Source organism: Xyrauchen texanus, chromosome 4 (assembly GCF_025860055.1).
Source record: "Xyrauchen texanus isolate HMW12.3.18 chromosome 4, RBS_HiC_50CHRs, whole genome shotgun sequence".
Lineage (NCBI taxonomy): Eukaryota > Metazoa > Chordata > Actinopteri > Cypriniformes > Catostomidae > Xyrauchen > Xyrauchen texanus.
Window position 1 is genome coordinate 27,336,613 of NC_068279.1, and position 22,268 is coordinate 27,358,880.

At 37.1% G+C, this 22,268-nt stretch overlaps 1 protein-coding gene across 3 annotated transcripts; it reads left to right on the forward strand.

Moving 5' to 3' along the window:
* Positions 1-1,242: 1,242 nt before the first annotated feature.
* LOC127639825 (cdc42 effector protein 2-like) lies at positions 1,243-17,555 on the forward strand. 3 transcript variants are annotated; one of them, XM_052122093.1, is made up of 2 exons: positions 1,243-1,413; positions 12,955-17,555. In XM_052122093.1, the coding sequence occupies exon 2, from the start codon at positions 13,277-13,279 to the stop codon at positions 14,063-14,065; it is 789 nt and encodes a 262-aa protein (XP_051978053.1). In that variant the 5' UTR covers positions 1,243-1,413; positions 12,955-13,276; the 3' UTR covers positions 14,066-17,555. The 3 variants fall into 3 exon arrangements, with proteins under 3 accessions (XP_051978053.1, XP_051978063.1, XP_051978044.1); XM_052122103.1 differs by lacking the exon at positions 1,243-1,413 and adding an exon at positions 6,400-6,779; XM_052122084.1 differs by lacking the exon at positions 1,243-1,413 and adding an exon at positions 6,792-7,052.
* The last annotated feature ends 4,713 nt before the right edge of the window (positions 17,556-22,268 follow it).

A 22,268-nucleotide genomic window follows, 5' to 3' on the forward strand; every position in this document is an offset into this window, starting at 1 on the left:
TAATTAGTCAAGTGACAAATGATGACAATGCACTTTTACAAATGTCTTGCCTTGTTTGGAAGTGTGTTTGTGATGTTTTGAAGTCACCCAAAGGATGAGATGCATTTTCCCTTTTTGTCTGAGATATTTTTGTTTGAGCTATGCAGAGAACATGGTAGTTGTTCTGAATCTGTTCTTGAAACTCTTCCAAGACAGCTTTGAACTACCTACAGAAAATAGTTCTGCATAGGGTATAGTTCACCCAAAAAAGAAAATTCTCTCATCATTTACTCACCCTCATGCCATCCCAGATGTGTTTGATTTTCTTTCTTCTGGAGAACACAAATGAAGAATTTTAGAAGAATATCTCTGCTCTGAAGGTCCATACAATGCACGTGAATGGTGACCTAAATGTTTGAAGCTCTAAAAAGTACATAAAGGCAGCATAAAAGTAATCCATATGACTCCAGTGGTAAAACCCATGTCTTCTGAAGTGATCCAATCTGATTTGGGTGAGAACAGACCAAAATGTAACTTATTTTATTTCAGTGAACATCTTGCAGTTGCAATCTCTATGAGCAGAGCGTAATATGGAGCTAGAAAGTGTAATTGAGCTTGAAATCATGATCTGCTGATGTCAAGATTTATAATTTAAAAGGAGTTTGGTCTGTTGACATCCAAAACTGATTGGATCACTTCTGAAGACATGGATACTACCCCCGGAGTCTTATTCATTACTTGTAAGCTGCTTTTGTGCTTTAAAGTCACTATTCACTTGGTTACATTCACTTGCATTTGACCTACAGAGCTGAGATATTCTTCTACAAATCTTTAGAAGTGTTAGTGTTTTACTGAAGAAAGAAAGTCATACACATCTTGGATGGCAATGAGGGTTGTGTAGATTAGAGAAGTTTCATTTTTGGGTTGAACTATTCCTTTAAAAAGGCCTGAATCTCAGAGGAAATGTCCTGTGTTTGCCTCTCAACTGTCCCTTTTATGCTTTGTTCTATATGTGCCATGATTTGCATGGTTCAGATACTCAGTATGCAAATCCCCTAGTTAGTTTTTGTAATGTGTAAGCAAGTCCTTCCTCCTCTTATAATTATTTTAACCCATTCGAGTTTGACGAGCACCATGTATCAAGTCTATCCAGTGTTCAAAATCGCTTGGCAACGCAGCACCAGCATGTTAAGCCAATTTTAAAATTGTGACAGCACCCTCAACTCACCTTCAGCCCCTCGTGCCCCCTCTTTGTGTTCAGTCACAATGGCGCGTTACCCAGCGACCGTTAAAACTGCCTGAGCGCAGAGTGAGGGGCCGGACCCTCGTCCAGTGTCACTGAGCGCTTCAAGCCTTTCAAAAGCTCTGATTGATGAAAACAGATCATTAGTACATAACGGAGACTGACTTTCGAGCTCTGCCAACTGAATTGTTGTAAGTAAATTGCTTTCATTTTCTTTATGCATATTGCTTTATCTCTGCCTTTGTACAGGCAAGATAACTAAATGTACCCTTTACAAAAATAACCAGTTTCACCTAAATAGTAAGTAGGCTACTATTATTGTTGTTATAATCACTTTTGTATTAAAAAAAAAAACAAGGTAAGGAAATTATGTTAAGAAAGCTTCTTCCACTAAGGAGATCAGATATTGGTGTATTTTTCATGGCTTTATAGTAGTAATAATTTCCTATAGAATCTAGGGTATTTTGGTCACAATAACTTTAGTAAGGAATAGCCTAACTTTTATCTCGACTGTTCAACACCAGTATGAGGGCTTGTTCTAGAATTCGAGAAAGATTAAACAAAGGCATTTTAGGGTGTGACTGGCCTCATTTTGCAGGTTATTTTTTGTTGTTTGCGCAATGGTTTCTAGGAAAGGCGTGTATGTTCGTTCGGTTGATTTGTTATCGGGACTGTGAGAAACTTCTCAATAACCGTCGATAGCATTTACAGAGTGGAAATACTGGCGCGTGTGCGTGTTGTCAGTCAAACTAGACTCTGAGCTACAAATGTGTTGAAACGTGTTTGCGTTGCAGATAGGCCAATGCACACATTTCATATCAAGGGTGTTGAGTGAATTGCGCTCCGTTCGTGTTTAAGGAATGAGACGCAGAACTGAGAGGAATCACACAGAATATAGAGTCCGCATAGTTCAGTGCGCGTGAGAGAGAGAGAGACATCGAGCAACAGGGAAAACCATGTATGATCATTAATGTAATAGCTCCCCGAGTTACATATAGCCCTACATTTTTAAACGGACCTCGGAAATTGTTACCTCAACAAATGTTTTTTGAAGGTCTGGTAAAAAACAAACATACATATATGTTCACGTTTATTGATTGCCCACGTAGCCTATTAACTAGGCTAATTAAAAGTGTATGATCTCCTTTGTAGGCTAGTCAGACACATCAAAGCCAAAAAATAAATAAATAATTATATATATATATATATATATATATATATATATATATATATATATATATATATATATATATATATATATATATATATAATTTAGCTTGTCTTTCATGTGAGAAAAGGATTGTTGAACTTTTTTTGACATTTGACTGTTGAATTTGCAAATACTTGTTTCAAGGGGGTAGACACTGCATTTTAGTTCATTTATCCAATTAGCCCCTCTTCCAACAATCCACATATGATACCATTTTCACTGACATGAAATCTGCAGAGAGAGAGAGAGAAGAGAGAGAGAGAGAGAGAGAGAGAGAGAGAGAGAGAGCAGTAGTGTTGGAATTTTGTGTGTGTGTTGGTACAGGTTTCACTATATTTGTGTGCAAATCATTTTTAATGTCCTAAATAATATAGTAAAACTTGTTGAAAACCCACTAGTGAGGACATTTTAGGTGGTCCTCACTAGTAAAAAAAAAAAAAAAAAGGCCCATAAATCATCTCATCTTTCATAATGTATGAAAGATACTATAGTCAGACTTTATGGCTCTAAAGGCAATATCTGACATATAATGTGTTGCTGGGAGTGGTATGCATCATGTTTTTGCTTGTGCGTGTGTGCATGTGTGTTCAGGTCTGCTTTACAAAATGCACATCTGGCGTGGATTTGGAGAACAGAGAAAGATGAATAATAGCTGGCCCCGATTCCCAATCAAAGCTGACTGCACACATAGACACACTCAAGATTATAACTCCAGATTGTCTGCAGGCAAATATGTGTGAGGATGAGGGCTTGTGGTTCAAAAGAGCATATGAGGTCATGAGGGCAGATAAGAAGATAGACATAAAAAAGGTGAAGAAAGTGAGGAATTCAGAGCTGCAGCAAATCTGGGAGGAAGTGAGAAAGGTGAGATGTTTTAGCTACATTCTGGTCCCCATATGTTGGGCAAAACCTTTCAAACAATGCTGTAATTAGAAAATCACGAAGAAGAGAGAAAGAAAACGGGCTTTGAGGCAGGTTTCATTTTAAAGGGATAATTCACCAGTTAACCTAAAAATGATTAATTTCTCAAAATGTTATTATTTTATCATCATTTAGACGGCTCTTACCCTCATGCCATCTCAAACTTTTATGACTTCTGCGGAACACAAACAATTTTTATCAAATAAGGATCTATGATGTGTTTAAGTCAATGAGGTCCAAAAATGTAAAGCTCCAAAAAGCACATAAAAGCAGTAATCAATATGGCTCCAGTGGTTTAATCCATCTTCTAAAACTATATGAGTGGTTTTGGAAAGAAACAGACAAAAATATTCACTCACCATAAATATTGAAATAATAACAATGTAAATGGACACAAACACATCATACACCATTTTAAATGTCTTTGTTTGTATTCCGCTGAAGAAAGAAAGTCATACGAGTTTGAGACCACATGAGGGTGACTAAATGATGAGAGAATTTATCATTTTTGGGTGAACTAGTCCCAAGTGTTTTAGGTAACACAAATTATTTAAATGTAAAAATTTACAGAATTCAAACAAGTTCATAACAAATTATCAGCATCTTAACAGAGTTTAATAGAATTGTGACTAATCATTATGATGAGCTTTAAGAATAACAGATAACACAAATGGAAAATATACATTTCTGTGGTAATGACACATTTCATTCTTGATTTGGTCTATAGATCCACATTCTTCAGATGGAATGGAGGTGGCCCCACATAAAAATGATAGTGATTGCAAGTAGTTAAATTGGTGTCTTTTAATATGCTTCTGGGTTCTCATTCTGAATTGGAAGCTTCTAGCATAAACCAGAAACTTGGTGCCTTAAAGCAGGAAGCACTCCACCCAGGCAAATACCCACCACCTCAAAAATACATCAGATGCTTTGCATGGCTCCTATTAATTGCCTGAGAATGAATCCGAGAATGGGAGTTCTTAATGTCAGGGTTTTTGTGTGTTAATTTACAGTTCTAGATCTTGTTCTGCTATAGCAAATGATTGAGGGTGTTTTTTTATTTTTTATTTATTAAGCAGCATTGCATCTTCCAATGAAAATATAGTTTATAGTTTATAGTTTATTTGCACATGTAACATTTAAAATACTACTTTACAAATCCATTAACGGAAAAAAAACAGAAAGAAAAAAAACATACTGTGCGGGAGAGAGTGAGAAGACCATGAGGTCTTATAAAACCACCTCCCCAAAATCAGATGGAATATAGATTAAAGGATAGTCCCAGCCAGGATATAGTCTTGGTGTAGATTTTATATTGTTAGACCTAAGATCCTGGTTTAAACGACTGATGTGTTTGGGCAAGCTGCTGGCTGCTGTGCTAGCTAAAGGTCAGTGGTACTCAGAGGCCAATTTCAGCATGTGTAATAAATCTTTGCTGAAGTGTTGTTCAAATAAATTGAGGATAGTTATCTACGAATACAGTTTAAGTCAAAAGTTTACATACACCTTAGCCAAATACCTTTATACTTTTATGTATAAATTCTGACATTTAATCGTAAAAAAACATTCCCTGTATTAGGTCAGTTAGGATCACTACTTTATTTCAAGAATGTGAAATGTCAGAATAATGGTAGAGAGTGATTTATTTCAGCTTTTATTTCTTTCATCACGATCCCAGTGTGTCAGAAGTTTACATACAATTTGTTAGTATTTAGTAGCATTGCCTCTAATTGTTTAACTTGAGTCAAACATTTTGGGTGGCCTTCCACAATTTTTTACGATAAGTTGCTGGAATTTTGGCCCCACAGAACTGGTGTAACGGAGTCAGGTTTGTAGGTCTCCTTGCTCGCACACCATCAGATTGAGGCCAGGGCTTTGTGATGGCCACTCCAATACCTTGACTTGGTTATGCTTATTGCCACAACTTTGGAGGTTTGCTTGGGGTCATTATCCATTTGGAAGACCCATTTGTGACAGAGCTTTAAATTAATGGCTGATGTCTTGAGATGTTTCTTCAATATATCCACATAAATTCCTTCCTCATGATGCCATCTATTTTGTGAAGTGCACCAGTCCCTCTTGCAGCAGAGCACCCCCACAAATTGATGCTGCCACCCCCATGCTTCATGGTTGGGATGGTGTTCTTCGGCTTGCAAGCCTCACTCTTTATCCTCCATTCATAACAATGGTCATTATGGCCAAACAGTTACAAAACTTTTTTATAAGACCAGAGGACATTTCTCCAAAAAGTCAGAACTTTGTCCCCATGTGCATTTGCAAACTGTAAAAAAAATCTGGCTTTTTTTATGGAAGTTTTGGAGCAGTGGCTTGCTTGCTGAGCAGCCTTTCAGGTTATGTCGATATAGGACTCGTTTTACTGTGGATATAGATACTTGTCTACCTGTTTCCTCCAGCATCTTCACAAGGTCCTTTGCTGTTGTTCTGGGATTGAATTGCACTTTTCGCACCAAACTACGTTCACCTCTAGGAGACCGTATGCGTCTCCTTCCTGAGCGATATGATGGCTGTGTGGTCCCATGGTGTTTATACTTGCATACTATTGTTTGAACAGTTGCACATGGTACCTTCAGCCATTTGAAAATTGCTCCCAAGGATGAACCAGATTTGTGGAGGACCATAATTTTTTTTCTGAGGTCTTTTGATTTCCCCATGATGTCAAGCAAAGAGGCACTGAGTTTGAAGGCAGGCCTTAAAATAAATCCACAGGTACACCTCCAATTAGCCTATTAGAAGCTAATTGTCTAAAGGCTTGATATAATTTCCTGGAATTTTCCAAGCTGCTTAAAGGCACAGTTAACTTATTGTATGTAAACGTCTGACCCAGTGGAATTGTGATATAGTCAATTAGATCTGTTTGTAAACGATTATTGGAAAAATTACTTGTGCCACGCACAAAGTAAATGTTCTTAACTACTAGCCAGAACTACGTTTGCTAATATGAAATCTGTGTAGTGGTTAAAAAATTAGTTTTAATGACTTCAACCTAAGTGTATGTAAACTTCTGACTTCAACTGTATATCCCATTGTGTATGTGTATGTTAACTATGTGAGGAATGTGAGGTTGCCTATAAGGAAGGGCAGAGACAGATTCACTCTTTTTAATATGCACTCACGTAAGCATGCGTAAATGCTTGCGCTGGTGGTTTTTAGAATGTGAAGGGTGTAAAATCTTGAAGTTAGATGCTTAACCGGCGTACAAAAGTGTGTGCGTGCGTGCCGATGGCAGATTCACAAAACTATGGCGCTGGAATTTTCAGCAACACTGACGAAGCGCGACAAGATCAGTGGTAAACGCCAAATAACGGCATGGATAAGACAATTGGAAAAATAAACGCCGATCCAGATCCATAGATTCCAGTCCTGTTTACCTGACAAAATGTGACGCCCTGTTCCAGCAGTGCAGATGTGAGTTTGGGGAGCTTACAGATCTCTATAACACGGCTGGGGTTTACTGGATCAGCACATACACATGGTATAGGCATGCGGTATCAAGTGTAAGGGTTATTTATGTACCTCTGTCAGTTCTGCCGGTTTTGCGCTGAAAGAAGAATATTTGATTTACAGAATTTAGAAGGTCGGATGGTAGGTAATAGATGTTTGACCAGAAGGACCTGCATATAGATTGAATTTGGAGTGGAATTGACCATACGGACAGCGAGTGCACCTCATCTCTCAACGGTAGGCACAAAATGCAGGTTTCAGTTTAAGTTCCATGCTGGGAAAATTACTTTCACATGTACTGTATTCATTTGTGAGCGCATTTATGGCGTATTCCACCGAATAATTTAAGTTTACGCAAAGTTTTCTTTCTTCACATCTTTTCTTTTATTAGGCAACATGACAGAATGTGGTCAGGCGAAGTGGCGATTAATCCAATTATTATTTGATACGGCCATGGTGTGATGTAATTGATGCACTGAAATTATTCTTCAAACATAAAGAAAATTGCCTATTGTGTCCGCCTATGACAGATGTCACGTGGAATGTCCCTGTTATGGAAGTCATCGCCGTAGGGTAATATTGTGGGATTTTTTTTGCTTTAATAATAAATGTGTTCTTCAAGTCTAAAAATCTAATTTAAAAGAGTGGAAAAAGTCTAGGACACTCCAAAAAATATTTTTGCTTATTTTTAAGATCCATAATACATTTCCATGTAATTTAATTGAATAGTCTTGAAGAAAATGTAATGAATAAAACTTGCATTTTGTAAGATATATACATTTTATTTTGTTAAAGATTAGTTAATTCAATTAGATGGAAATTTGTTATTCAATTGAAATGGATACATCTTGCAAATAGGCAAAAGTATTTTTTGAGTGGAAACCCCCCCCCCCTAACAAACAGAACAGTCTGTTGAAGGCTTGTCCGAGCACAATGCCCCGTTTGCGCTTGCAGCAACATATTTCACTTCTGTTCCCAAACCAATAAAGAACTTTCGGAATTTGGCCTTTAGAATTTTCTCCATAGTTAGTTGTCCACATGTAGTGAAAATGTCAATGCGTTGCTTTGAGTTAAATGGTGGTACATATCATATTCTCCAGAATCCGTTCGACTGAACAGTTTATTATCCATGACTAGACTGTTATAAACAAAGAAATATCAGAATAACATGAAAAGTAATTTGTTATTCCTGACACTCTTCTGCAAGTCCGTACAGGACTAATTCCTGATTCCTCTTCTCTGGAAAGGCTCTATTTCATTATAACCTCTTATTTATTGATTTATTTGTATCAAGACCATAACCATGTCTTGAACATAGGGGGTGAGGGGTCATGGGTGTTGAGGTCACATATAATGATCCTCTTTGGTCCTTTAATATATAAGGCGCTGAATGCAATAATTTTCTGAATAAAGGCTTGAAATGTGATAAAGGCCCAACATTTTTATACTTTTTGATTTTAAAAGATACATGTATTTTTAATGTTCTCACAGTACACGACAAACACTGTGTCTGCATTGCTAGCAATTTGCCTGTTTCTGTCATCTTTTCATTCTTTTTTGTGCTGAAAAGACAAATATACATAGAATTTCTTTTCATCACTGATGTATCTGTAAAATGTTAGCTGGCATATAAATACACAAAATTACTCACTGCCTTCAAGTTTGTTGTTGTTTTTTCTCCCAGAATAATTCTTAACACAATATTTTCTTCAGGAATCCCAATGCTGCTCTTTTCCACACAAAAATACTTCATATTGACCACTGCTCTCAAGGTCCAAAGTGAAGAAAAAAAAATCATTATAAATATACCATAAAAATTCCCCAGAACGCTTGAAATATCATGCAAGACATTTGGACTACTGTTATGATGTCTTTACACTGAACCTTTAATAGAACATTATAGTGTTTGTACTTTTTGAAGCTCGACAGTTCCTTCTCACTATAAACTGTTATTCTATGTAATAGAGCTGCTTAAAATATCTATTTTCATATTCCAAGAAAAACCCCAGCATTTGTTTTTTGTTTTTTTAGATGACTTCTACTCCTTTAACTGGTGGCAAATTTATTTGAGCACAAACCTGACAAGACATACTCAAAATAAAATGGTCTCTTTTAAAAGTAGACTCTTAGGAGATGCTGTAGAAAATTCAGAATTAATTAAAGACATAAATTATTTAGAAAATCTTAAATTGATTTGAAATTATTACCTAATGTTCTAGTTCTAATTTGTGGGTGAAAACGCTCTACTTTGTGTTTTTTTTTAAAAGATAATTTTCTTAAGACAATGTCAAGAGAATTATCTAAAAAGCTGCTTCAAAAGCCTGCCAGATCACCACATTCATTAAATTAATTCATAACATACACACATTCTTTTGTCTTAAACCTGATTAGCTGAAAACTGCTCCGTTAATGTTTTCACAATCACGGTGATGAATGACATACAAATCACATACTGTAGCCTACATTACATTTTTACATTCAAAACAGTGAATTTCACCAAATGGTGCATAGATTGCACCCTTGGAAATTAATGTCAGTCTGTATAACATTTCATTCATCAAACAGTGGTCAAATATTGCATGTTTAGTTAGATACTTGCATCTCACATGACACAAAAACTCTTACCCTGAACTGCTAGCTGATACATGGCATTGGAATAATCCACAAGGTTCCTTTTCAGCGCCTTGAACTTGAGTGCCGCCTTCATCAATTTGATTGGCTATCTTATATGACAATGGCGAGCGGTGTTAGACTAGAAGTGCGGTAAAAATGAATCTTTTTTTAAACCATTGTTATTCCTGCAACAACTTAAAAATGTTGCTAATGTTATGCCATATCCTACAACTGTGCACAGATTTGCAGTTTAACATTACTTTCAAGTCAAGTCAATTTTATTTGTATAGCACCTTTCACAACACACATCGTTTCAAAGCAGCTTTACAGAAAATCAGGCATTAACAGAAGATAAAACTGTAATGTCTATAATGTCGATGAGTCATCAGTGTCTAAATAGATATAATACTATTTTGAATTGTGTTTAATAATAAATAATAAAATAATTATTTAATTTTTAACCCCACTGAGCAAGCCAAAGGCGACTATAAGATGTTGATTAATGGAGAAAAATTTTGGGAGAAACCAGACTTACTGTGGAGGCCAGTTCCCCTCTGGCTAACATCATGAATATAATCCCAATATTACTTATGTATAGTGCAAGTCATGGTTTAAAATTATTAAACTAAGTAGGTGTTAAGGGACCGTGTTTAAACATAGATTTTGTATGAAATGTATCAACCAATTTATGCAGTGAAATGTTTTAACGCTTGTCAGATTTAAGTTAATTCTTCTCTAGAGATTTCATTATTTTTCTTTTATTTCTTTTATCTCTCTTTCTCCCCAATTTTGGAATGCCCAGTTCCCACTACTTACTAGGACCTCGTGGTGGCGCGGTTACTCACCTCAATCCGGGTGGCGGAGGACAATCGTCAATCTACATTTTATCACGTGCATGACACCACGGAGACTCACAGCATGTGGAGGCTCATGTTCCTTTCCATGCACAAAGTACCACGTGCCCCATTGAGAGCAATTTTGACTCTACCCTCCCTAGCAACCGGGCCTATATGGTTGCTTAGGAGACCTGGCTGGAGTCACTCAGCACACCCTGGATTCGAACTCGCGACTCCTGGTGTGGTAATCAGCATCAATTCTCGCTGAGCTACCCAGGCCCCCTAGAGATTTTATTCTTAACAGTAGATTGAAATGTAATACAAGATCCTGAACCACTCTTTCACAATTTTTGTATCCTGGATTGTCATCCTGGAATATGTCCGTGCCATTAGGGAAGAAAAAAATCCATTGATGGGATAATCTGGTCGTCCAGTACATTCAGGTAGTCAGCTGACTTAATTTATTGCCTAGACCTGACCAATTGATGCAATCCCAGATCATATCACTGCCTTAAATCCAAATGGCACCACACAAAAAGACAAAATACTTGAAGGTTGCAATGTAATGTAATGAATCACTCTGACTCTTTATGTGTTGGTTTGGTTAGGGCTGGAATGTATGTGCTAATTACTCTCTGACTTTCTCTCTGTTTAACTGTGGTTCGTCATTATTTTGCTCAATTGAGTGAGTCAGCACACCAGCTTCTATCTACAGAAATGACATGGTGTGAAGCATGTTAATGCGCATACATGTGCATATTTGCCATGCTCACTCACATATGCATAGCAAGATACACACACACACACACACACACACACACACACACACCTAGGATCAGCATTTAGTTTAGTGTTATTGAGGCTCAGATCTATGCATGAGGCTGCACACAATCAGATGCTAGAATGGAAAAAGTTCCTCCATTCAGTGTTCGTGCATGAGCATTTTTCTCTTGAACTGGAGCTTGAACTGCAGCTGATTTGCTTTGCTTGTGTGTGTTTTGTTTTTCTTCTGGAGTTCTGAGAGTTTTTGCGCTGGGACATTTCATAGCCTTTCTGACTTTTGCTTGGTCACTTATGTTACACTGAGGTGGCTTTTCCCACACTTGAAATGGAAACACTGGCCCTTTGTCTTTGGTCGATATGTCCGCCAGTTAAGCTCACTTTGATTTTGTATGTAGTCAAGGTTAAAGGAAGTACACACACACCAGGATATAGTTAACTGATGTAACTTCAGAGGTATGATTTAATGCTGAAGGTATGCGATACGAGTCATGCTCCAGAACCCCTGATATATTGTGCCTACAGCATGCACACACACCTATACACTGCAAAGTATGTTAAACCTTTTAGCTCACAAACTTATTTTGTGATGTATTCTACTAGTGTGTACATACGTATTTACTACATTAGACTTCTACTGTACCGTTATATATTCACACACCACAAATACAAATATTATTAACTGTACTTCATGCAATCAACACAAACACAGAATACTCTTCCTATTTTTATGAACAAACTAATTGAAATGTACAGTAAGTGAATGCTCGAACAGCCACAGTTCTTGAAAAAGAGCAGCCGAGTCTACAATCAGCAGATACATGGAGACGTTATATAATCATCTCCATTATATTGTGCAAGTCAACTGTGCCAAGACTAACAAACCTTGATTATCTCTCTCTCTCTTCTTATTACATTTTCTGACTTTTCTTTCTGTTGTAAGTCAATCCCTCTCTCTAAAGTTGACCTTAAGCTCTGATTTTGGTTTACTTTTTGGACTATTTTCATCATTTGTAATGTGATATGGGCTCTAGCTGTTTTTATTTTGAAGATTGGCTCCACAAGTTTAGATGTAAATAAAAATGACAAGCAAACAAAAAGAGAACCAGAAATGCATCACATACGGTATCACTGATGCTTAGAAAATCAAACTTACAAAATGAGTGTAGAATTACTGTACGTTCACACCAGAAGCGGCGAGAGCGTCAAAATTCGCTCTGGCAGCCCTGCCTTCGACGCTCAAGGACGCTCGTGGACGCTCTGACGTAGTTGAAATAAGCGGCAACGTTTGTTCAGAATGCTTTGTTTTGTGAACTATATTTAAAGGGGCCGCAATTTAAACATCCAGACATGTCGACCATTTACTTTTTGCCGACCGATCACAAGTAGCGTATATCCTCATGAACTCTTTAAAATGTGAAAATAAGAAATCGATCGATGGCAAAAGTAATTAAAATTATAGTTGTTTGTTATCAAAATAAAATACATTTGTAATAATAACTGTGGTCTTGGTCATATATTACAGGGAAACCCGTCACGGCAATAATTCGTTTCTACATTTTATCTTCGGAACGAATGTTTGGTGGGAACCAATGTTTACACGGTTGTGTTCTCGACATCGCTAGAGCGGAGCACTTCTATATTCCAATTGGTTGCCGCCGAACCGCATCACAGCTCATTACCATAATGTTGACTGCGCTTGAACTTCCATCTGACGCCCACGCCGCCCAAGACTCGCCGCGCCGCTTCTCGCCGCAGAGAGACGCTGGCTGTCATTGAAAAATAATGACTTCCGGTCGATTTGACGCTCTCGCCGCCTCTGGTGTGAACGTACGGTTAGTGTGCTACAGTTTATGTGCTAAATACAAAAAAACCCTAAAAATTATTTCTCTTTCTCTCACAAATTGCAGGCAAAGAGGAGTGTACTGTATATAAGGATGCCAGGGTTGTTGTCCTCATAGGAATCCTGTCCTTCTGGATGTGGACAGCACATGGAAATTCTGGAAGTACCTGGGCTTTGTTTATGAAGATACATTCTACATTTCAATCAGGATTTTGTCAGAAGAAGGAGTCAATATTTTAAGTGTCTTGACTTTGCATGGTTAGTGTGCTATGAACTGTCTCCTCTTGTGTGTAGTCTAGTCCATTTGTTCTCTCCACCTTTCCTCTGTTCCATTAACACTGCTGCAAGGTCTGTCTCACTGTTGTGCGGGAGGACGCGGTGGGTAAGACATGTCTACAAAGGCTCCCATATACCTTAAAAGGGGAAGCCACAAAGGAAAGAAGGAAAAGCTGCGTGACCTTCTTTCATCTGACATGATCAGCCCCCCACTGGGAGACTTTCGACACACCATCCACATTGGCAGTGGAGGGGGGGCTGATGATCTTTTTGGTGACTTGTCTTTCTTACAAGGTAAATTTCACCTGTTACCGGGGCAACAAGATCACCAGGGAACATGCCAATTAAGTCGCTCAGAAAGTGTAAGTAGTCACCCACCAGCCAATGATAGCTCACCCCTGTTGAAAAATGCACTATCACTTCCTATCATTGGAGGAGTTCAGGCACTCACCCTTCTTGTACAAATTCCGGTGACTTCGGCTGCAATGCCGACTGCTGAGGTGCAAACAGCCCAATCTCAACATACGGATGCTCTGATAATGACCCAGTCTCCCCCAACATCTCCGTCTCTCGCTCCACCTCCCAAACCTCCCAGACTTCACCTGGAGGAGAGGAACTTGGGCCTATCAGGGCATGCATCACTGCCTGCATCTCCAGACTGCTCTCCCCATCATTTGCGTAGGTATGAGCCATGGCCAGATACTAAGGAAGATGAAACGTGTGTAAGGGATGGAGAGGGGGAAGAAAGACCATATCTCTCTAACGCCGGTTCTCTCCTTTCCCTCCATCTTGACCTTGGGCCATCCATCTTAGAGGACGTGCTTCAGATCATGGACAACCAGAGAATGGGGACACTCAATGGGGGACATACACCCAATGGACGTCAAGAGATATATACCTGAGTGTGACCAAAAGAGAGGGTAGACTGGTTCAGTTTCATATGACTTTTAGAAAGGAGGTATGAGTGAAAACTTGATTGTAGATAACTGGGTTAATCAAATTTTTCTTCATGTATCAAAAATGTTGTCCTCTGAGAGAACTCCCATTTACCTGCTGTACAGTGGCATTTTCAGGATATTTTGACCTTTTCTAATCATTATCAGGTTTCAGGATTTGAACAAACACAAAATAAACCCACTTTATAATTTCTTGGATTCTACTGTGTTCAAATGGAACATTTTAAATTATCTCATAAAAGATAAAAGAGTTAAAAGCAGTAGGCCGAAATTTTGGCTTAAAAATTTTTAAACTACCATTTTAACAAACACATCTGATGTCTGGATGTACTATTACAGAGTAACAACTTACAGGCTTCCTGGTTATCAGATTCACTACAGGAAAAGTCAAAACTGATATTTGTCCCTCAAAGCAGCGATGACATCATCTCTCCCCTCTGTGTTGTTGCAGTTTGTGTAAGTGGGTAAAAATGTGCAGCTCCTCCTTAATGATCTGGACAAACACACATGCCAGGAGGCTGTCTCTGTGTCTACACCCTAATATTTGAACTTCTTTCATCTTTTTTTTTTTTTTTTTTTTGGTAGGAACAATAAGCGTATTTTTTTTCAGACAGCAGGAATATTTCGTATACAACAGTGCTTTCTACTTCATAAAAAAAAAAAAAATGTTTTTTTTTTTTTTGTGTTCAGTCCCTTGTATTACTTCATTGTATCACTTTTCAGGCAGCAGTCCTTCATTTTTCTGACTGAAGTGTGGGGCCTAAAGAAGGGGCTTGTGTTACTTTTGTAATGTCCATGTAAACGATAACCACATGGGTTTATATTGTGTTTTCTGTCCACAGCTGTAGTCTTTAGCATTCTTTTCTAAAATACCAATCTACGAGTTAAAAGTATTTAATGAGAAAAATGTATCAACTGTCATCAACAAGAGAAGAGACTTGAAAGCACAATAAGAGAATGCAAGCAAATATTAACAGAACTACGCCATCTAAATGCAGTCATATTTTATTTATATAAAATTTGCACTGTAACAACCATAAAAAACTATTGTATTCATACATTTTTAACACATTTAAACTAGTTAACAAGTGGTATATTTTTTTAAATCTCTGAGATTTAAGATATCTTTTATTTCATTATTTCATTTTTTTTTTCACTTTTGAAAAGCTTAAGTAGGCAAGGTTTCTAGCAGCATTGAGTGGTTGTTTCCTCAAGATTATTGGAATTCCTTCTTGTAGATTTTTATTTTTTTATTTTTGTTTCTTCTATTTAGTGAATTCTCTGAAAATTATTTATTTTTTATCCTTATATTGTGAATTGTATTTCCAAAGCTAAATCTATATACAGAATAATTTCTTCTGTGCACTTAACTTAATTGAAATGTGATATGTAGACAAATTTGTGCACACATGTTAAACCCTATAGTTGGCCAACTACCTTGATCTTTTTAAGACTAGTTTAATCTTTTCATGAAAATGGTCATACTGTATGCTGTGTACTCTATAGCCTTTAGAGACCAGAGAAATAGAAACAGAATTAAAAGTTTCACACAAGTTATAGCTTATTACTATTCCTAACCCTTAGTAAATGTGTTTTAAATATTTTAGAATTACCCCCAAATTAACAAAAATATTTTGATCTGCTGCAGTTGAAGTCAGAAGTTTATATACTCTTGAAAATCTTGAAATCATTAAAACTCATTTTTTAACCACTCCACAAATTTAATATAAGCAAACTATAGTTTTGGCAAGTCATTTAGGACATCTACTTTGTGCATGACATGAGTCATTTTCCAACAATTGTTTACAGAAAGATTGTTTCACCTTAATTGACTATATCACAATTCCAGTGGGTCAGAAAGAATCAAAAGAAATCATCCAAGAACCAAATCTGGTTTATGCTTGGGAGCAATTTCCAAATGCCTGAAGGTACCACGTTCATCTGAACAAACAATAGTATGCAAGTATAAACACCATGGGACCACGCAGCCATCATACCGCTCAGGAAGGATCCTAGATTAATGTAGTTTGGTGCAAAAAGTGCAAATCAACCCCAGAACAACAGCATAGGATGTTGTGAAGATGCTGGAGGAAACAGGTAGACAAGTATCTATATCCACAGTAAAACAAGACCTTTATCGACATAACCTGAAATGCTGTTCAGCAAGGAAAAAGCTAAAGATCGGTCACAAATGGGTCTTCCAAATGAACTGAAAAAGCATGTGCAAGCAAGGAGGCTTTCTTACATATAGTTTTGCTTGATTTCAACAAAATGAGTTAAAAGCCAACTTAAATAGCTAAAATCAGCAACTGTAACTATAAGTGTGATTTGATCACTGATTGGTGTTACTATGATCTTGCCTCACTGAATTAAAACAGTAAAGCAAACAATAAATACAGTTTTGAAACTGTATCATCAAACCATTATAATATAATGAAAATCAAATTCAGGCAACTTAACAAGCTACTAAATATAGGTAGGTACATTTAAATATAAATAGGTAGATACAGTATAGCATTGATATAATATTCCACATGCCTTAACACGTTTGCTTAATGAACATCTCTGACATACTTCACTTTTCTACCCCCCATATAATTTAACTGTATCTTGTCCTGTCCAAGATCATGTTCCCACTATAGGAGGGGGAGCAGTAAGCTTTACTCCATTGTCTTTTTTCTGTGTAACCCTCCTGACTTTAAATCATATTTGTAACAGTTATTGGAAAAGTCTTGCAAGGTTTTAGTTTATGGGTTTCTTTTATTTTTCTGACTTAAAAGGTCACAGAAAAATACTGTGATCAGCCATGTTGACTATTATTAATACTATCTTCAATATTTATAAAATTAGACTTGGTATTTTTTTTTATTTTTTATTTTTTATTTGGATTTTTGTCATTTGTGTCTATTTTTTCCACTTATTTACCTAAAGTATTTCATAAACATACAATTTACACATTGCTGTCAAAGGCTTCTGCTGCCTGACTGTTTACCATCAAAAATGATGGCAGACTGGGTTAGGAATATTATAGTGTTGCTGCTTTTTCAATAAATGTTATTCATTAACACTATGGCCATCTTAACCTAGCTTAATATGCCTCTTTAACACCTGTTCAGATCTGTATCAGAGGACATCTTTACCCTTATGTTGGTTTGTATTTGGGCTTTAATTTGTATGATTATGGGTGTCTGATTTGCTGCTGGTATACACAGTATAAGACATAGAGACAGAAAAATAAATGCTGTTTTTGATCCAGAAGTCTGGCTGTGAAATCTTTGTTTGTTTTTTTTATAGGTAATCCCAAAATCAGAACAAAACAAAAACTTCAGCCGAGAGTCAAGTTTAGGCTACCATGAAGTGTAGTGCTCTGAAGTTCACACTTTTTTATATCTTGTCATCTCAGACTACAACTTTTCAACACAAAGAGAAAATGAAAATAAAGACAACTAGTAAAATTAAATGTTTGTGCATGCTTCCATGACTTCATATCTATACAGTACCAGTTTGTGCATGTTATGTACTGTATATTTAGAACCAGAAGAGATATGGCTTTGATATAGCAAAACTAATCTTCTATGAACTCTTTCCTGTTTAACTGCAACAGAACTCATTATCTAGGGCTGACTGTAGTGTGGGTGTAAGAGCACAATTGCATGTCAATGCATGAATGGCTCTGATATAACTGCATGGATCTTTGACACTTATGTCATCACAAGTCTGAGCATGCATGGTTCTGTTACTTTAATACATTTGTCTGGTTTGAGTGCATTTTATGCAAATTTGAGCCAACCTTGTGGTTGAGTGTGTGTTTTAAAAAGTTTGGGAGTGTGTCTGTGTACTCTGCTTATTTGCAGTATCTCTTCTATTTTCCGCACAGGCCCTGGGAATCTTTCCAGCTGGCATTATTAACACAGAGCAGCCCAAGCCCCTGACCTTCCGATCACAATACCATGGGAATACAGGGAGAGAGAGGTGGGAGCCGTTTAAGTGTAGGAGTAAGGGAGTAAAGAAGGAAAAGGGTTGAAGGAAGGTGAACGAGGGCTAGGATGAAGGAAAAGGGAGATTGAAGTACTGCAGGAGACCAGATATATCTATATCAGCTGTAAAGATGTTATCGAGAAAGGAAGAAAGGAGACCCCAGATCACAATGCTCATGATGGACTTGTGTAGGAATTTATAGACAAAACACACTTTGAAGTGAAAGAAAAAGAGGCAGAGATTCCAGGATTCAGCTTGAATGAAACATCTCAAAACAAAATATATCATCATAAACTGTTGATCTGCATTCTAGTGTTATATCTGAATGAGAATTTGAGTTTTATTATTATTAAATTTAAGCACACACACCCCTCAGAATATTCTGAAAGTGCTGTAAGGAAGGGAGGATACTGAGAAGTATTCACCATGTGCTCGATTACTTCAGTGTGAAGGCTATGCTCTGTGTGTGGATATAATTCACAACCTGTCAGTTGTTATCGAGAAACAGGAATAACAAAGAAAAGGGGAGAACACAGATGAAGAGGTTAGGAGAGAACTGTGTTGTGTATCTATTCACCGCTTTTGAAAAAGAAAACCTAAAAATGAATTATGTACAGCAAACATCCAATGAATATAAGTATCATATGAAATAAAGAGTTCTTAAGCTCTGTTTCCAAAGGGGGCACAACTGTTAATGATGACTTTAAATCAGCAGGAATAAGATTTTACCTATGATAAGTTCTATTATCAAAGATCTCATTACGTCCCAGGCCAGACGATAACCATCACAAGAAAAATGTGAAGTTACAAGATTTTTAAGATTTCTCAGAGCAGGAGAATTCACAAATCTCTTCTCACAATTACAAGTTTGATTTACAGATGGGAACTGAACTAGGCTTTCCAGTTTGAATACAAAACCGCCGACAGGAGCTGAGAGGTCGAATCATCAGATGGGTCACTGATGACACCCCGTGTCCATTCGTAAACACTACAACACCAGGATTTGAAATGGCCAGTCTCTTTACTTCAGTCGAGCATGAGTTCTTAACATGTGAGGTATGAAATCTTTTTGTAATTCAAAAGAAATGTACAGTCACCAAATGATTTGAAGCCCAACAATGTAATAATAGTGTGTTTGTGCAAGTAGTTGAATATCTATATAAATGCGTTGTTATCGTACAATATTTTTTAAAGGTATAGTTCACCCTAGGTAAAATTCTCTCATCATCTACTCACCCTCATTTCATCTCAGATGTGTGTATCTTTTTTCTGTTGAAGACAAATTAAGATTTGTAGAAAAATATTTAAGCTCTGTGGGTCCTCACAATACAAAAGTATAGTGGCCAGAACTTTGAAGTTCCAAAATGCACATAAAGTCAGCACAAAAGTAATCAATATGACTACAGTGGTTAAATCATGTCTTCAGAAGTAATATTATCACTTTTATATTTTGTGTTTTTGGTGATTCACGTTCTTCGTGCATATCACCACCTACTGGGCAGGAAGAAGAATTTGTAGCAAAGAAGGACAAACATCAGCAGTTCTTGAGTCAACAGTACACTGATCCAAGGACAGCAGTTCTCGAGTCAACAGTACACTGATCCAAGGACAGCAGTTCTCGAGTCAACAGTACACTGATCTGAGGACAGCAGCTCTCGCGTCAACAGTACATTGAGTTTATCATAGCAGTCCTTGAGTCAACAGTACACTGATCCAAGGACAGCATCTCTTGAGACAACAGTACCTTGAGTCAATCACAGCAGTTCTTGAGTCAACAGTACACTGATCCAAGGACAGCATCTCTTGAGACAACAGTACCTTGAGTCAATCACAGCAGTTCTTGAGTCAACAGTACATAGATCCAAGGAAAGCAGTTCTCGAGTTAACAGTACACTGATCCCGGGACAGCAGCTCTCGCGTCAACAGTACATTGAGTTTATCATAGCAGTTCTTGAGTCAACAGTACACTGTTCCAAGGACAGCATCTCTTGAGAAAACAGTACCTTGAGTCAATCACAGCAGTTCTTGAGTCAACAGTACATAGATCCAAGGAAAGCAGTTCTCGAGTCAACAGTACACTGATCCGAGGACAACAGCTCTTGAGTCAACAGTGCATTGAGTCAATCTCACCAGTTCTTGAGTCAACAGTACACTGTTCCGTGACAGCAGCTCTTGAGTCAACAGTACATTGAGTCAATCACAGCAGTTCTTGAGTCAACAGTACACTGATCTGAGAACAGCAGCTCTTGAGTCAAAATAGTACATTGAGTCAATCACAGCAGTTCGCGAGTCAACAGTACACTGATCAGAGGACAGCAGCTCTCACGTCAATAGTACATTGAGTCAATCACAGCAGTTGCGAGTCACCAGTTCACTGAAATGTGAATCACCTCTTTCTGACATAATACTGCAAACTGCTGATCAGTGAGCAGCTGATGAGCATGCTTGAACTGAGGACTAGTATGAGGGGGCGAAATGTTTCAGTCAAGAGATATAAACAAATTTTACTATTGAGTATTGTTAATGCAGATTATATCTGAAGTTGTGATGCGCTGGATCATGGTTTCTGTATAAAAGGGCGAGTTGATAAAGACTAGTTTAATCACTTTATATGCTTTAGACAAATGTAGAACATTTGTGATGTATACACGTTTGTATATCAGTGTCAGTATCGGGTGCTTTAGGTGCAAAACTTTAATGTACAATATATTGTAAGATCACTGAATGAAACACTGATGACAATAAACACACTTATTATTATAACTTAATTAATTAAAATGTAATAATCACCAATATGTGCTTACATATGGCTGTACTGAATGTGTTTGAGCGTGTATTCTACGATGCCAGCGTATTAGCATTACGTACATTGAAGTCATTAGGCAATGACGTAAATTAACTGGTGAATCTTTTTTTAACTGGTTCATTGAAACGAACCATCCAAAAGAACCGGTTTATGGAAAAGAATCAGACTCCCCATCACTAGTCGACAGGAAGCACTAAATTTGCCCAAGTGCAAATGGAAAACACAAGGACAGGAGATTTCTAGTTCCCAGAATTCTTTACATAGGACATGAGTTTGAGTTTAGTTTGAGGATAGGCAGTTAATATCTTGTAATAATTATGCTAAACTCAATGAAATATCACTATATATCACCTGATATCATGCATGCCTTGGGCAATAGCTTAATTTGGACAGAAGTAGATATTTTAAGTTGATTCAACTAAATAGGATTGAATTGATCAAATATAACTTTCTTGAAGTCAATAGAGTTACTTCTATGTAACTTAACTCAGTTATGTGGAACCTGTTGACACAACAAAGTTAATTAAATCCAACATTCAAATGTTTTGAGTGTATAGCTAAATTACTTTCTATATCTTTCCAGGACACCAAATAATATACTGTTTGTCTGTAATAAAACAGGAGTTTGTGTGTGTATGTGTGTGCATGTATACAGGTTTCACTATATTTGTGAGTGCCAATTTTTTTTTTAAAATGTTCTCACTAATATAGAGAAACTTGTTGAAAACCAACATTGAGGACAATAAATCGGCCAGATCTTGTTTAGCTTTAAATCTACTGATGTGCACAGGTTTCTGTGAGGGTTAGGTTATAAAAATAAATAAATAATTAGCCTGTTATGAAATCAATGGAAGTCTATGAGATGTCCTCACTTATAGTGAAACAAACCTGTGTGCAGAGCCGGCCCAAGGCATAAGCGAAATAAGCGGCTGCTTAGGGCCCCTGCGGCCACCAGGGGGCCCCCAAGAGCATTTTTTTTTTTTGTGTGTGTGATTATACTGTCAATGGACAATGGTAATTATACAAAAACGCAATATTATGTTAACGGGCTGCAGGATGCAAGCACATTCAGACAGCAAAACAGCAATGTCACAAAAAAGGACATATCCTCTGGTGCAAAGAAAAGGAAAAAGAAGAAAACAGAGGAAGAGAAAAAAACGGCACGATAAAGGTATGTTAAGTAGCTAGGCTAAGTTATGAGCTAACATTAGCTGGCTAGTTAGTTAACATAGCCTATGTAGCATATCTTCTTTTTTAGGAAAGTTTGATTAATCATCCGTAAATAGCCTTGACATCTTAATATATTATTAGTATAACATATTACTTAGCAAGTTTTAGATTAAAGTTTTTGTCTTCTGTGTAAAA

What these genes read in the sequence shown, in the direction of transcription:
- LOC127639825 (XM_052122093.1), top strand. Translation starts at nt 13,277, where the DNA reads ATGTCTACAAAGGCTCCCATATACCTTAAAAGGGGAAGCCACAAAGGA.